This window comes from Blennius ocellaris, assembly GCF_963422515.1.
Source record: "Blennius ocellaris genome assembly, chromosome: 8".
NCBI lineage: Eukaryota > Metazoa > Chordata > Actinopteri > Blenniiformes > Blenniidae > Blennius > Blennius ocellaris.
The window spans coordinates 12,891,827-12,908,626 of NC_137657.1; the positions used below are offsets into that span (position 1 = coordinate 12,891,827).

General features: G+C 40.9%; 3 protein-coding genes across 4 annotated transcripts; 2 read left to right on the forward strand and 1 right to left on the reverse strand.

The window, feature by feature from the left end:
* Positions 1-333: 333 nt before the first annotated feature.
* kel (Kell metallo-endopeptidase (Kell blood group)) lies at positions 334-7,465 on the forward strand. 2 transcript variants are annotated; one of them, XM_080500827.1, is made up of 19 exons: positions 334-460; positions 615-782; positions 2,015-2,321; positions 2,424-2,723; positions 3,014-3,135; positions 3,343-3,501; positions 3,614-3,685; positions 3,794-3,982; positions 4,438-4,598; positions 4,679-4,796; positions 4,887-4,982; positions 5,057-5,155; positions 5,282-5,359; positions 5,602-5,708; positions 5,797-5,886; positions 6,012-6,079; positions 6,211-6,371; positions 6,452-6,541; positions 6,619-7,465. In XM_080500827.1, the coding sequence occupies exons 2-19, from the start codon at positions 711-713 to the stop codon at positions 6,763-6,765; spliced, it is 2,436 nt and encodes an 811-aa protein (XP_080356953.1). In that variant the 5' UTR covers positions 334-460; positions 615-710; the 3' UTR covers positions 6,766-7,465. The 2 variants fall into 2 exon arrangements, with proteins under 2 accessions (XP_080356953.1, XP_080356954.1); XM_080500828.1 differs by having other exon boundaries at positions 4,679-4,782; positions 4,891-4,982.
* Positions 7,466-7,910: 445 nt separating this feature from the next.
* Positions 7,911-9,753, reverse strand: emg1 (EMG1 N1-specific pseudouridine methyltransferase; the record flags this gene model as incomplete). The annotated part of the gene is made up of 5 exons (XM_080500847.1): positions 7,911-8,251; positions 8,786-8,991; positions 9,082-9,223; positions 9,360-9,461; positions 9,604-9,753. 5 exons carry the CDS (start codon positions 9,751-9,753, stop codon positions 8,138-8,140), a joined length of 714 nt encoding a protein of 237 aa, XP_080356973.1. The 3' UTR covers positions 7,911-8,137.
* Positions 9,754-10,002: 249 nt separating this feature from the next.
* Positions 10,003-16,470, forward strand: nop2 (NOP2 nucleolar protein homolog (yeast)). The gene is made up of 16 exons (XM_080500833.1): positions 10,003-10,101; positions 11,264-11,387; positions 11,533-11,575; positions 11,657-11,721; positions 11,973-12,295; positions 12,534-12,741; positions 12,852-13,051; positions 13,683-13,772; positions 13,940-14,027; positions 14,107-14,247; positions 14,688-14,827; positions 14,901-14,990; positions 15,092-15,214; positions 15,305-15,402; positions 15,490-15,626; positions 15,793-16,470. The coding sequence occupies exons 2-16, from the start codon at positions 11,282-11,284 to the stop codon at positions 16,227-16,229; spliced, it is 2,289 nt and encodes a 762-aa protein (XP_080356959.1). The 5' UTR covers positions 10,003-10,101; positions 11,264-11,281; the 3' UTR covers positions 16,230-16,470.
* Positions 16,471-16,800: the final 330 nt, after the last annotated feature.

The following is a 16,800-nucleotide window of genomic DNA, read 5'->3' on the forward strand; positions in this document are numbered from 1 at the left end:
TATGTGGTGTGGTTTTGTTTTTTTTAACCCGTCAATAAAAATGTTTTATTACAGGCCAATGCAATACATTAATTTTCATGTGTGTTGCACCAAAGTTAAGCTCTATTCTGTGTTTGTGTTCATGTTTGGATACAATATTTTGTGTTGTCTGGTCTCTGGTCAGCGTCCCATGTGACATCCACCAAACATGTTTTCCCCTGGATGCTGGATGTGCTACGAGGGCGACCCTGTGACGTCACGCACGCCACACTGCTCTATCAGTAGTGAACAGCCATGTGTTGCACTGATAATGACGACAGCACACATGTATGCATGTGCATCTACGTGGGCTTACTTTCCGGGAAGAAGTGAGTTACCCCTCATTCAAATGCAATGTTTTGGTCTTAACTTACCAGCCTTGTAACGATTGTTGGGAGAGCCTTCAATACCGCAAACGACTGGAACACTTGTGTTTCTCAAGGTAAGACTCCCGTTGATGAACCACGATGATCTCCATGCAGGTCCCACTGCAGAGCCTCCAGTCTTTGCTTGATCATCTGGTTTCTGGAATGCAGAGTTCGACGTAAGCTGGAGAGTTGGGAGTTGATGGTTTGTTTTTTTTGTTTTTTTATCAGTGTCAGATGAGGAGAGAAGTGAGTGATGAAAAGAGATAGCAGGCTGAGGTGACTGCTGTTTGACAGAGCGACAGCAGGAGGAGGTGCACATGTGACATGTACAAAGCAGAGGATGGGCACGCTGGGAAAAACACGGCAACAATGAGTGAATCGCAAATAGAGCTCAAGGTAAGAACATGTTATGTAGTGTTTTGAAGAAAATGTTTGCCACATTGACGGGGAAGGATGGCAAGAAACTGGAGCCAAGTCACTCATTTCCTTGAGGAGAGAAATAATGCTATGAGGTTTTGAAACAATTGCAACGAACACTGCAGTCTTGAAACTTAATCCTGCTGAAAGCAAAGTGAAGCAGAAAATTGTATTTTTACATTCTTCTCATAAATTCATTTGGATAAAACTGTTGAACAGTAACACATGATGCTGCTAATGTTTTTCCCCACAGCTTGAATACTTAAAGTGTTGTTGTAAAGCTTGCTGATTATCAACATAGTGTGTCTTATATCTCGGCACCCCCTTGATCATCTTCAATAACGGTAACTTAGCAGTTGAGGCGATCACAAGCCAGATAGATGTCACCCATTCCATGGAAATAGCATTTAAAAATTATTTTGTAATTTGCTGAATTAAATGTTTTAAGCTGCATAAAATGGTGACACCTCGAGGGAGTGGTTCATGTTGATTAAGGGTTTAAAAATGGATGCCGTTATAATCTTGGGAGGTTCTGAGTTTCCAACTGTTTTCTCTTATAATTTCTTTTGTTTTGTTGGCTCTAACTCTACACTATTTCAAAGATTCACTGAAACTCAAAAAGCACATAGTATTTCACTATCATTTATGGCAGGTGAACGGAGCGCTTGTTTTATGATTATGAGGAGAAGGACAGTGATAAGGATAGTACAACAGTTGGTATTTTGGGGCTGTATTCGTAGTGGTTTTTAAAGGGTGGGGTGGGCCTCCACTAGAGGGCGTCAGAGGGTTTCAGGGGGCCTGCAGCAGTAAAACAATGGTGAAAGTATCAGGTTTATTGGGGTTTTATTTTTAACACAATTTTGGAACAAAGTTTATTTTGAATCAAATAGAAATGTGTTAAAATAATAAAGCATCTACAGCAAAATCATTAGTGTGGCAGTTCCATATTATATATAATGACTCGGCAAATATTTCTTATTAAAAGCAACTAATTCACACAAAAAAAGAGGTTAATAATAACATCTTATGGGGTCATAATCCATGCAATTCATGCAATTTTTGAACTGGTATGTGTTTCCATCAGCATTTATTCTGATCATTTGAGTGTATTTGTGAAGATCTACATAACTGCTTCTGACGGGCCAAACCATAAATCTCATGTGTTTCTTGTGTGAGCCCCTTTTATGTTTCTTTCTTCTGTTGCCCTCCAGCCACAGCGATCAGTCCAGCCATTATTACAGCAAGAACCTGACAGGTGCCTTCAGCTTCCACCTCTGTTCGAGCTGCCACTCCACATTGGAGATCCCCTCCAAGTCCTGCAACATAATCAACTCCAGCCTATGTTGCAGCTGCAGCAACTGTCAGAGCCTCACATTGAGCAGCTCCAACAAATACCCGTTTGGATAAAACACAAAAGACGGATTCTCCTCCTTTTAGCCTTATCTTTATGTGCTGCCACACTGGGACTTATATACTATATACATTACAATCTCCATACAGGCCACAGCAACCCGCCAGGTAAGGTTACCCAAATAAGAAGAGAGAGAAAACCACAATATGAGACTATCAAATCGCATTTTGCCTCGTTGCATTACACTTCTCTCACTCTCTGCCATATAGTGACTCCATGTCTGTCTCCTGCCTGTCGGAGGGCCTCAGCCCGACTCTCCACGTCTGTTGATCCCTTCACACAGCCCTGTGACTACTTCTTGTTCACATGTGGATCAGACACGCTTTCACAGGACGGGGGGAGCAGACAGCGAGGTCAGGGCATCCCGGGACATCCACAAAACCAGTGGGAGAAGTCGGCGTCGCCAGAGGGGACGAGACAAAATGAGGAGAAAGGCCAGAGATGGCAGGGAAAAGATAAAACACTGAACCGGAAAACTGTGCTGCTGCAGTATCTGAGGGAGATTTTAGGTACTGCCTAATTATTAACTTATTGTATCGACCTTTATTTTGTTGGGAGTTAAAAATCTTTTTTCAAACTGGTTAATAGTAACAGCACACCACGGCTTTCAAAACATACAAATAAAATACTATCATGATACTATTCTACCATTGTCAGGACAAAATAAGGATAAAACATACAAAGTAGAGTATATGATGTATGAATATTCTGTACTTCAAAGATATTGCTATCCACTTTGGCATGTGAGAGCGTACCCTGAACTGCAGTAACATGTACATTTTTCATTTATCTATGTTAGAAACAAACGACGTGCTGAATAGTTCAGCAGTGCAGAAGACTAAAAGATTCTACCACTCCTGTTTGGACACAAGTTCTCTGGAAACAGCGGGAACAGAGCCCTTCCTGACGCTGGTGCAGAAGGTATGACAACCACTTGGTTGGACAATCCAACACAGACACACTGGTAGTTCCTGCTTCCTTTGTCTCGTTCTACATATAAGTTATAAGGTGTGTTATATCCTGTCATCCTTCTGCAGGGGATGTTTTCTAATACATCTGACTTTGCTTGTGATATTATGATGTTTAAGTGAATAATTACATGTTCTGTTTGTGTATCTCTGTATGCAGCTGGGAGGCTGGGCAGTATCAGGGAAGTGGACCTGGACAGATTTCAACTCCACGCTGAGCTTACTAATGAGAGACTACGCCACGTTTCCATTCTTCAACCTCTATGTGGGCAAGGACCCAAATGAAATTGGGCACAAAGCAACACAAAGATACATACAGGCCAGTATCCATTAGGATAATTTGTAAGTCCTAATATTCGGATGGGAGCACTGCCATGACAAAGTGGTTTTTTGTGTTATTACTTCACCTCAAGTATCCTCCTTGTCAACAGATTGATCAGCCGGATTTGTTGATCCCAATTGAATGGAACAGCAAGACACGGAAGTCCAAAGCTAAAACCGAGGTTGAGGACCCCTGTGGATTTAAGAAATCTCTTTAAATTGATAAAAACAATGTGAAAGCCTTCCAATAATGCATTTCATTATCATTCTCCCGCTGTTTTCCGGCGAAGACCCTGCGGCCTTTCTTGGCATCCTGTCAGCGGTACCTGGCCATGCTGGGAGCCCCGCCGAGCAGCAGCATGATTCACGTGGGCCTGTTCATCTCCTTGTCCTCTGAGCTCGCCGTCGCAGCTTCACCTCTACACTACCGCCTGGAGAAAGACCAGCTCCATCAGCGCATGACCATTAAAGAGCTACAAGTATGGGATGATTACAATATTTTGTCTATATTATCTGCAGCCGGGGTGCCAAACATGAGGCTTGTGGGAATAAAATCAGGCTAAAAGATGTCACTGTGGAAACTGAAAAGAAGGTACATATAGCTGCTATAACTAATTTCTCCATTGGAAAGACACATGGTTTCAGCTAAACAAGCAGAGACACCAACAGAGGACAGCAGCAAGATGCTATAATGTTATATTGCTATTGCTATAATATTTTTTAGCAAACCCTACTGTGAGGGTGAGATGGTGAAAACCTGCATGCTGAAATCTTCCCAAACTCTAATCAAACTGGACAAGATGACTTCAGATTGCACTTTTAAAGGACATTTTTTTGAAGCAGTGTTGCAAGACATAACATTAACTTGACAAACAAAACCTGTCTTGAATTCACAGCGTCTGACAGATTTGAATCTTGCACACATCCCTCACAGGAACAGGCCCCTGCCATTGACTGGTTGCGGTGTCTCCAGGAGACTTTCCACCCTCTGTCTCTCAGCGAAGACGACCACGTCCTTCTACATAACCTACCCTACATTGTGCAAATGTCCCGCATCATTACCAAATGGCTGAACAAGCATGAACTGAGCATGAGGTAGTATGGGGCACCAGAAGGTAAAACAACAGAGCATTTCCCAATTCTGACTTCGTCCTGTGTCCTCTGGCTGCCCTCAGCGGTCCCCTTCATACCTACATGGTCCTCAATCTGCTGCACACCATGATGCCCGCCATGGACTCCAGATTCTCCGACACATGGAGGAATTTTTCCGTGGCTTTGGGTAACACTGACAGGGTTAGTGAATCTAACATCCGACAACATTCGACTATACCTGTGCACTGATTTGTCGGAGTCACGTCTTCATGACGGGACTTTTTCCACCAGGAAGCCCCTCGCTGGAAACACTGTGTGCTGGAGACCGAGAGAGGATTCGGCTCAGTCCTCACACGCCTTGCCAGTGAAAGCACAGCACAAAGAGAGGTGAGGTGAACCTTCGAGGAATTGGAGCTTTAACACGATTCCAGGTGTATTTAAAAATGTCCCTTGTCCGACAGGCAGAGGAGACTATACGGAATGTATTTTCCTCCTTTAAGGCCAATTTGCATGAGCTGAATTGGACGGATCAGAGAACACATCAGCTTGTTATGGATAAGGTAATATGTGACACAATAAATAGGATGTTATATCCCAGAAACATTGAGAACTCAGACATTCGGGGTGGTTGGAATAGAATTGCCTGTTGTTGGCTGCTTATCAACAGCTCTGACCTCTGTCTCAAGGTTCACGCTTTAACTCCGAGACTGTGGACTTCAAAGGAAATCTCCAGAGAAGCCGAGCTTGACCTGATTTTTTCGGAGGTAGATTTGATTGTCTCCTGATGTTGTGTCACGGAGTAAAATCAAAGTTGATTCCATCTGAAAACGTTTGATGCAACTGCTTGTGAAAAGTAGATTATATGTTTGTACACCAATAATTCAGCTTTGCATTTGGAATGATCAAGTTCTGACAAGATGTGCTTAGCGCTTGTGCCGTACAGCAGGATCCTCCCTGGATCGATGGTGATCGGTATTACCAACCAACGCTGACTGTTTGGTTACAGGTGACCGTCAGCACACGCAGCTTCTTTTCCAACTATGTCCAGCTGCTGTCGCTGTGGCAGAAGAGATGCAATAAACTCCTGACCGAGCCCAGCGAGTCTGCCGACATGTAAGTGTGTGATTTCAAAAAATAAAGCTGTCAGATGTGAAGTAGTTGTCCGGAGCAAATGCATCAGTCATTTCACATTCCTCCCCAGTTTGTCTGTCACGCCAGTTCTCCTGGGTGATGACATCTTGTTTCCCATGGGAATGTTCATCCCTCCTCTCTTCCATCCCACCTACCCCAGGTACGGTGTACACTTTTCAAAGCATTATTAGAATATAAAATGTTATTATTCTCCAATAATTTAACATTTCATTTCAGTGCTCAAACCTTGTTTGTTTTGTGTTGTTTTTTTTTTTTCATAAACAGAGCAATGAACTACGGTGCAACTGGTTTCCTCATCGCCAAAGATATCGTCCACCTGCTGCTGCCCGAGAGTAAGAGACATTGACAATCAACACAGCAACGTTTTCTTAGAAAAAAAAAGAAGAGAGAACTGCCATCTGTAAGCACTGTTTGAAAACTGCTATCTGCTACTTAATGCATATTGCTGTGTGTTTTGTGTCAGTTTTCTCTTACAGTGAGACGGTGCGCTCTGTGGGGGAATGTGTGTGGGCTCACTACCTCACTGTGACTGAAAGAGCAGGCCAAAGCAGCGCGTCTTCGCTCTCAGCGGCACAGCAGCAGGAGTTGTGGCTGCAGTATTTTGCACTCCAGGTAGCGCTGCAGGTGAGGAGCCACTTAGAGTTATTAGTTTCTCTGCGTGGCAGCGACTTGAAGCCTGAAGCATCTACGTTTAATCTCCTCAGGCCTATCATCAGAGTCTGCAGCAGCGTCCTGGTGACAGCTCCCTGTCAGGGCTGGCACACACTCAGCTCTTTCTTACGTCTTTCTCTCAGGTAATGTCCTTTAACTATCAACTTTCAAGGTGTAACAATCCTTTCCCCAACAACTGCCAATTTGTTGTGTTTTCCAGATTAACTGTGACGCAGATCCATACCAGGAGTTCATGCCTCTGGAGCCGTCCTTCTTGATCACAGTCATTTGTGCCAAATCCGACCTGTGTCCCACAAGCCTACAGTGTTCGCTCACACCTCAGCAGTGTTCTGTGCAAACATGCTGAGGAGCCACATCTCAGCACAAGCAAGACTCCATTTATGACTTCAAACAATATTTTGCAGGGACGTTGGTAAACGTTGAGAATTTTGTCACATATGTACACCTACAGACTGTTTAACAGAAAAATGTGGGGGTTTTTTTGTATTCACCTTGAAAGTTGTTAAGATGTAAATGTATGTGAAACTAATTACACACCTTGTTTATTATTTAATGTGAAAAAATAAATATTTGAAAAAATTATTTTTGACATTCGGTGTTGCATGAAGTACTCTGTTAATTAAAAAATAAATTAAGAGTCCAATGAGAATACTTGCAAATTTCATAATTTCGATCCCAGAGTGAGAGGATAGTGTAAATATGTGCATATGTATAGATTATGTGCAATTTATATGGAATAACATGTGTTGAAAATCATTGAACTGATAGAAATTAGACATATTTTACCATTACTCACTGAAGAAAACTCTAAATTGTATTATTTTCAGAATGGATTTTTGTAAATAATAAAAAAAAAAGTTATGTATATCAGGTAACTGGCACTGCCATCTTATTGGAGGTCCACTTCAGTGCATGTGTAATATTAAAAAAATAAATAAATGCAATTTTATTTTAAACCGTGTAATAAGACAAAACTTTGAACCAAAGTTGCAGATCTGTTTCCTCATTCTCACATAACCCAATTGGAGAGTGTCAATTATTGAATGTTGTCTGGTCTTGTAATAGCACATATGCTATTAACTTCATAATTAAAATGCATTTAGTTGTTTGATTTACTGCCCGTGCTTTTTTTTTGGGGGGGGGGGGTTATTTCTTGTGCAACTAGTACAACTACTTTCTCTTCTGCAGCTACTTTCCTATATGGACTAATTAGTACATAATAAGCCAAGAGACAGAATGAGGACAGCTGCTGCAAAGAAGGGAGGCTACGGCCGCCATGAAAGCTAAAGAAAAATCACCTCTGAAGCTACTGAAACAAGTGCCCAAGACTTGGGGGAGAAGCCAAGGGAAAGTTGAAGACAAATGTTGAGTTCATCATTGTTCTACTTGTATGTGCAATTTCTAGTTATATTCTTTGTTCCATCGTGAGTTTTCTGTTAAATATTCTAATTTAAACATTTGCTCCCTTAAAACAAAAAGCAATCATTATTTACGTATTTTAATATAACCACGATAAGCCATCATCCAAAGCATGGTGTACACAACTGTTGTAGAAAAACAAATTGGTTCAAAAACCAATACATCTTTAACATGGTGCCAAAACACCATCATATAATCATACACATCAATAGTATAATCATACAATTTCTGTTGTCCATGTGGCTTCAGTATTTTCAGTTCATGTTTAAGCCCCGTCAACATCAGCAGCTTGATATTTGTCACAGGACTCCCCACACTTCCTCAAAGGCAGAGCACATCTTTGCACAGGTCAGTGCTGCAGACAAGGGGTAGTTACTGATGGAGACGGTCTTCTCTGTGTAGTCCACATTCACCTAAGAAACAGAATTGTCAGTAACATACAGTATACAAGTCTTTTGTGAAACATCGAATTGCAGAAGGGTCAAACTCAGTTAGATTAGACCACTAATAGCATGTTAAATCATATGTAATTACCACAAATTATTCCTGTAGTGTTAGTATTCTGATGTTTAAATGCAAAGCCTGTAAAGAACGACCTGATATTTTTTTTTTTTAAATCCAATGTGAAATACTCTTCGCTTCACCCTTATGTCATCAAAGGCCTGTTGCTTCTCAGGCAGCATAATTTCCGCAGCCTTCAGTGTACATGGATTTCATGCTCATCCAATGTGACTCACGAAAGTAAAGTGTAACAGTGTTGTGTTTTGTCTGCTAATCTAACTAAAATAGAATGACCTAACTTAGACAGGTTAGGAATTTGTTGTTACTTTTCCTTAAAAATTGGAGGTTCTTTATGTATTTTAATAACTAGCATTTTCATCCACCAGCTTTGCTCCCTCTCGCATTTAGGTTTTGACTGGATCTTTGAAACTGGCAGCTTTGCTCACCGCTCCATGTGCAAATGCTCCAATCACCACTGCAGCAGGGCCCTCTGGCACCACAGTCCGGGGGCAAACGGCTTCTCCTGCAGAGAAGGAGGTGGAAATACGAGGGCAGCCTGGAGGCAGGTGGTCTGACACTGGATTTTTGATCATTCTTAGAAGCTTTTGAGGGCCATCAGCAGCTCTCACACTGAGCTTGTGCAGCAGCTGAACTGAAAAGGAAGTGGACAACAGAAATTGTCATACAGTTGTGTGGGGATCAATCTTATCAACTGTAAAACAGATTGGACACGGTGGTTTACCAATTAGGCCACAGAACCGTGGGAACGTTCTTGGGATCCGAGTCTGTGGGTTGATCTCTATTAAGGCATTTTTCTCTGTGTGGATGTAAACTTGCAGCAGGCCTGCTCTGTTCAGTGGACTGTCCATCAGCATGAGCAGACACTAAGGATTAACAATTAAAAACACAAACGACAACATCATTAAAAAACAGGCTGCTGGCTCTTTAGGTCAGTAAATAACTGAGACAACTTTTAGGGAAATAAATGTAGACACACAGTTAGAATAAAGAGACACTTACCTGGTGTGTGATGTCAGGTCTTATGTGTCCGGGATCTCTCCCACTTTTCAAGATTATATTTTTATGTTGGTCGCAGTTTAAAAGCTCGAAGGTTTTTCCGACCTGAAATATACAGAAACCACAGACATAATTAAACTACTTTTAAGCTACTTTTGTGACGAACTAGCCGAGAGGGACCACCCTCTCCTGAAGAAGCCAGAGTCGTTGCGTCACAACAACAAATCATGCACTCTCGAGCCTTCACCTTCACTGTTTCCAGCGAAGCTCCTTCAAGAATAACGACCAGCCTCCTCTCGGCCATGCGGTCATGAAGACTGCGGAGGTGTTTGGCTGGTTTTGGCTCATATTCGTCCAAATGTTCGAGACCACGCTTCTTCGCAACAGGCTCCGCCATGATGCCTAGTCGACTTGTTCCTCACAGTCGCAGTTTATTACGTCACTATAAACGTGCTCATTCGCTCGTGGGTGTCTTTAAAAAAAATTTAAAAAAAATAAAAAATATATTTTTTTTTATTCCAAAGAACTGCACATTCGAAGAAAGGGTATATAAAACTAGTTTTGAATGTGTAATTTTGTATTTATAAAAATAAATGGTGCACATCCTCTGGCTCGTGACCGCCACGATACGTCACCTTTGCGCGCCGGATGTGCTGCTGCAACGTGTTGAAGTAAATTTCACGTGTGGGAATTTCGCCGTGCTACTCTTTACAAGAAGTTTGATATCAAGGTGTTTGATTTACTGGTAAGTGATTTGAGAATCATACGTGTGCGCCTTTTTAATGCATACAAATCGGTATCGACAACAAAAACTTTTCCTTTTAAAACGCCCTACGATGTGCTTGTAGCCGCTGAGTGAACGTCACGCCAACGGTATCTACGGTTCATTTTGGTCCTTGTACCATTTGGGGGCCTTGATGTCCACTATTGAATACCAACAATTCGTATTGTCCTCTGTATTTGATTGAGTATCACACATATTCTGTATAAATGGATCTGCACCTGGCCACTACATGATTACATTGCGCGGTCGTAGTTGGAGTCAACTAACGTTCAGTAGATGCCCTTTATGTTCAAATCAATGTAAATAAATGTATTAAATGAAAGGGAAACACGAAGAGTTGTCGGTTGTCACCTTGGTAGAATAGTTAACGTGAAGATTAAACCAGGTGTGTTAACCATAAGGCCCGTGGGCCAAAAAGCGGTCCTCCAACCTGGCCCCCCAAATCATCACGCAAATTGCAAAATGTTTTCAAAGAAAACGTTTTTTTTTTTCTCTACAATTAGCGAACACAACACTGAGACCTGAGCTGAGATATTTATGCTGTTGCCATGAAAGATTGGGATAGAAATACAATACTTAATCCATTGCAGAGGGAAATTATTTATATCGAGAGCTATCTCATGAAAATGCAAGCTTCCTTTAGTCTATCTCGACAGCTATGCTATGTCTTGATTAAGTTTGTTAGAAACATGCATAATGTAATAGCTATAGGAGATGTTTTTTGTGTGGTTTTTTAATCATGTCACTGTATTAAATGTGTTTGACACTCCTGGATTAAATTCTCCAAGCTAACCTTTAAGAACTGCATTTTATCTAATGAATAAATACTTGTATGTATGTGCCCAAAACCTCACTAAAACAGTTCTTTTTATTTTCATTTGTTACCTGTCTGTGTTGGTTGTTTGACAATATTGGCCTGTCAAAATAGGTCATACTGCACATATAAGCTCAAAACAAATAACTAAAACACTTTTTCAAGATTTGCATTCGCTTATAAAGTCTAGTAATTAATTAATATCTGGTCAATATGTTCTCTAAATGTTTGCAATAGCTTCAACTTGAACCCATTGATATTTATATTTTGCATATGCGATAAACACATTCCTGTCTTCCAATTTTTCAGTCTGTGTAGCTCTGCAAGATGGGACGCAAGTTGGATCCCACCGTCAAGGTGAAGAGAGGGCCGGGGAGAAAAGCCCGAAAGCAACAGGGAGCAGAGACGGAGTTGTCCAAATTTATAGCTGATGGTAAATATTGTATTTTTTGTCTGCATAGCCAACTCGTATGAAAATTAGGAAGCCTGTAAAATTAAGATTACTGCATGCACTGTACTGATTAATTGTACTTTTGGGAAGTTTAACAAAGTGTTGTCCTTTTCTTTTCTTTTTGCAGAAGGATCGGAGCCAAAACGTCTGTCGAGTAGAGCGAGGAAAAGGTAACCAGTGAACAAATTACCCAACACACACTTACATGACTTTGTATTCAGTTTGTTCATTCGCATTGCATTATTTTTCAGAGCTGTAAAGAGAACTCTGAACTTGAAAAAGCCGCAGGATGTCACTGAGACACAGTCCAAGAAAGGTAACCACATTAATCTCAGGGTTGTCAACAAAGGTTTTTATATAATGTTTTGCTTTTGAAGGTTTCTTCTTTTTTTTTTACACGCGAGCAAGCGCACACACATGCAGCGTATTCTTGATGTTCCATACATTCCTAGCATATAAGTTGCCGTTGACTAATGTTGGAACGAATAATTTATTGTCTCTTTTCATGCTTTTTTTTCTTTCTTTTCCTTTTAACTAAGCATTATCTCATTCACTTTTTATTTTAAGGATTCACTGATGAAAACAGCAAATGGTTAAAGCCAACAAAGAGGAAGCGTAAAATTGGTGAACCTGAGAGTGAGGATGACAGTGATGAACACTGGGAGGAAGAAGAGGAGGAGGAGGAACAGCTTCAGCCGAAGAAGGGAGAAAAAGACCAAGGAAAGAAGGGTGCAAAAAAAGCGGAGGAGGAAGATGATGATATTGGTGATGGTGGTGCTGCTGATGATGACGACGACGACGATGATGATGAAGAGATGGTTGACGACTATGGTACTCTTGATGACGGCAGTGGAGACGAGGATGCAGAAGAAGAAAGTGATGGAGAAGATGTATGTGAAAGGATTCTGCTCTTAATTCTTCTGTAACTTTAAATTATTATTCACTAGTAGAATAAGACAAGAGTTTCACAAACTCTTTAATTTCACACTAAGCCGTTACTATAAGTTTGCTAACGTTAAAATGCCACGACTGGTTCTTGGGAACAAAAAGTGTATTTTCTAATATCTGATGGTTTGTGATGTTGTCAGTATTATCTTCTGACTTGATTTTATTTCTCACCAAACCTAGCTTCTCCCGATTGAACGTGCTGCCAAGAAAGAGAAGAAGAGGAAAGATGTTATGCCAACGGAAAGCGATGAAGAGGAGGATGATGATGATGATGATGATGATGATGATGAGGATGAGGAGAAATCTGATGCTGACATGGATGAGGAAGATACAGTACAAGCTAACATTGATGACGATGAAAAATTCAAGCTGCCAGGAGCAGAGGAGGGTGAGAAATCTTGTTTCCTTTTTAAAAATGCAACATATTGGTGACATAGTGTCCAGTAGCTGTTCTGAAAACATTATTCTCCTTCTAATCTTCTTCACTTGCATCTCCAGGTCTCCTTCCTCTAGACCTGAAGACCATCCACCAAAGAATTAAGGACAACATTGACGTCCTTTGTAATTTCTCCTCGAAAAGAGAAGCCGGGAAGGAGAGAGCCGACTATCTCTCTCTTCTGAAGAAAGATCTTTGTACCTACTACAGCTACAACAACTTCCTCATTGAGAAACTGATGGACCTCTTTCCTCTCTCAGAGGTTTGTTCATGTGTATGTCTGAACGATAGTGGCATTTCGATTTTACCTTTGTAGCGTTAATAGCATGAACTGACACTCATAACTTTAAATGGGATTTAGGACTCGACAACATAATTCAAATATTGTACTGGGCTTAATTTTTAGAACAAGTGTGATAAATTCCTCCTAATTCAGCGGCCACTGCTCAATTTGTCTTTAGTGAGGCCAGAGCAGTAAAAAGTTATGTCTGTAAGATTTAGTGTCAGGGAAGAAATAGTCTGTTCACACTTGAGGAACTCTTTTCTATAAAATAATTTTACACAACTTAGAATAATAGGAAAGTTAGTTTAACCTGTAAACCTATCTTCCACTGCGCTTCCTTTCAAACTAATGTAGATTAATGTTTGCGTAAAAGCCTGACCTGCTTTGGCCAGACCGTTTGCAGCCTTCCACGCAAATGTTTTCAGAAGGACTTTCATATTCTGGCTTTTATACTGCAGCATTTCATTAGTGATACGTTGGCTATCTATCACTGCTGCCTTTTTTTACACTTTGCACAGTCATCTAACTTTTTGTATCTTTTACATCCCTGTGCTAGAAGACAACTGGTTTGAATGACATCTTTTTTTTTTTGTCTCTTTATTGTTTGCAGCTGGTCGATTTCCTCGAGGCAAATGAAATCCACAGACCCGTCACCATTCGGACCAACACACTGAAAACAAGAAGACGGGACCTTGCACAGGTAACTCTCGGTAGACATGGATAACTGAATAAAATTAGCATTAGACATATTTTTGCAGAAAAATATCAGTCATTTATTTTTAATTTATTAACCACTTTTTAGGGGGAGCTCGGGTTGTATGTTCAAGTACTATTGTAATCTGACAGTTCTTTTTTTTCCTGGTTTAGGCTTTGATCAACAGAGGAGTCAACCTTGACCCTTTGGGGAAATGGTCAAAAGTGGGCTTGGTTATCTACGACTCCTCTGTACCTATAGGTAAGTGACACTGTCTTCATGGGAGAACATCAGAAAGGGACTCCACTAATCTTCAGCAACATTTGTTCTTCTGAAACAGGCGCCACACCGGAGTATCTGGCTGGTCACTACATGCTACAAGGAGCCTCCAGTTTTCTTCCAGTGATGGCGTTGTCCCCTCAGGAGGGAGAGATGGTGTTGGACATGAGTTCTGCTCCAGGAGGCAAGACCACCTATATCGGTAAGGCACCGGGCTTCTGTAATTCAAAAGACGTTTGTAATTGAGGAGTAATTTCTCACACTTGAGAAGTAAAAAATAAACAAAAAGGAAATCTTTTAAGTGGTTATTTCACCGCCGACTGGCGGCTCAGTCAAGTATCCATGGATCCCAACCAGGATATCCTTATTTAGTGTTCTAGAACTTGAAAACCAAAACCCTACAATAAAACGCCCTAACTTCTTCATACCTATTTTCATGGAGGGAACACTTGCCTTATCCAAGACCAATTATCTGCGTGTGAAAAGCATCTATATTTAATGTTGCAATATTAAATAATTTCTATCAGTGTTTTTTTTTTTGTTTTTTTTTCCTGGCCACATGATTTCTGGCACCTCCAGCAGGCTGCTTCTTGTTGTCAGGCTGTATGATTGACACCTGTTTCATGTAAATGTCACTTTCAGCTCAGCTGATGAGGAACACCGGGGTGATTGTGGCCAATGACGCCAACGTTGACAGGCTGAAGAGCGTGGTGGGAAACGTCCACCGTCTCGGGATCACCAACACTGTGGTCTCCAACCATGATGGCCGGCAGTTCCCCAAAGTAACGATAAAACCGTAATCAGCAGTATTGGGAAAAGTGCGTATAGTGTACTGATGAAACGTTTTTGTTGAAGGTAATGGGAGGGTTTGACAGAGTGCTGCTTGATGCGCCGTGCTCAGGCACAGGAGTCATCGCTAAAGATCCTGCTGTGAAGACCAGCAAGGTAAAAACATCACTGTTTTAGCCCGTACCAGTGTATGATTGTAGTTATTTGCTTAATACTGTGATAATGCTAATTTTCTGTACTTTGTTCTTTGCTGACAGGATGAGGCGGATATCAATCGCTCTGCTCACTTGCAGAAAGAACTGATTCTATCTGCTATCGACTCTGTGAATGCCGAGTCTCCCTCAGGGGGATATGTGGTTTACTGCACATGCTCAATAACGGTATTTACTTTCAACACTGTGTCTGATTTAAAAAAAAATTTAGCAGCTCCATATTAGTTTGATGTGAGTAAGTGACTTTCAATTCAATAGGTGGAGGAGAATGAATGGGTGGTGGACTACGCGTTGAAGAAGAGAAACGTGAAATTGGTTCCCACAGGACTCGACTTCGGCAAGGAAGGTTTTACCAGGTGAATACTGTTGCTCATTGTTAAGTTCTTATAAGACAAATACAAAAATTTATATACATTAAAAAAAACACTTTTCTACCCTTTTAGGTTCAGAGAACGCAGATTCCATCCTTCTCTGCAACTCACGCGCCGGTTTTACCCCCATTCCCACAACATGGACGGATTTTTTGTGGCTAAGCTGAAAAAGTTCTCAAATGTTATTCCAACTGCACCAGTCCAGAAACGTAAGTCTTTTTCTGATAACTAATAATGATGTTTTGAGTAACTGGGAAGTGAAAAAAGTTGTGTGTTGTGAGTTGGGGAAAACTATTGAACGCATCGTTTATACCAACTTCAGCTGTGACATTTATCTTGTTTATCATGAACCAATTGTTTCTGTTACTACTGTAGAAGAAGACAACTCAGAGGAACCCGAAGCAACCGTATCTACTGAAGCTTCTGAGGAGAAACCATCCGAAAGCCCCGTGACAAAGAAGACTGTGCCAGGAAAGGCAGGCGGCCCAAAGCAAATGAACAAAGCTAACGGTACAGCAGTCAAGAAAACCACAAACATCAAGTTGAAAGGCAAAAAGGATTCAACCATTGGACCAAAGAAAGCAAAGCTTGCCAAGTTGGATGCAGAAACTGTGAAGGGAGGAAACACCAAGGGGCCTGCAGTGGCAAAAGCAGATGAGATTAAAGCATCAAAAGCTGGCAAAAACAAAGGAAGCCCATTTGAGAAAAAGAGCCCTCAGCAGAGAAAACCACACATGAAAGCAAAGAACCGGATGGGAAAAAATAAATTCAGACAGCTGAGGCACATGTTGAAAAAACAAGAAAAAAAGTGATGGACAGAACCACCAGAGGAGTCTGTTAATATGTACTAGATCACAGCCAAGCTTTGTTACAAGCCTAGAACTCCTCCTGCCCATTATATTAATATCAGTCAGTGTGCCCTTCAGAGCTGTGTGCGTTAATTGTGACTGTCACTTGGCCTTGTACAGTTTGAATTCAACATTGATCTGTTTGGAATTATGATCTTTTATTTGTATTACGGAATATTCATAATGTGTGTTGATGAAAAACAGGTGGGGGCAACCTCTGTAAGAAATAAATCTTTTAAGAGAATTTTGTTCACCACTTGTTTTATTTATTCATCATTGGGAAATTCTAATGGTTTCAACACTAATTAGTCTGAGAAAGGTCAGTGTTTACACCTGCTTTGAAGTTGTAGAGTATTATGTACATCAGTATCTTTCACTTCAATAATTGCAGATTATACATCTACAACAAAGTTATAATATCAAGGGCTTTAATATAAATTTAATATTTTTTAATAGCTAAGCATTATATAAAATATCGAGCTGCATTGAATGTTTGCATGTTTTTTGCTAAACTGATGCTTTTGTGTGGCAGAAC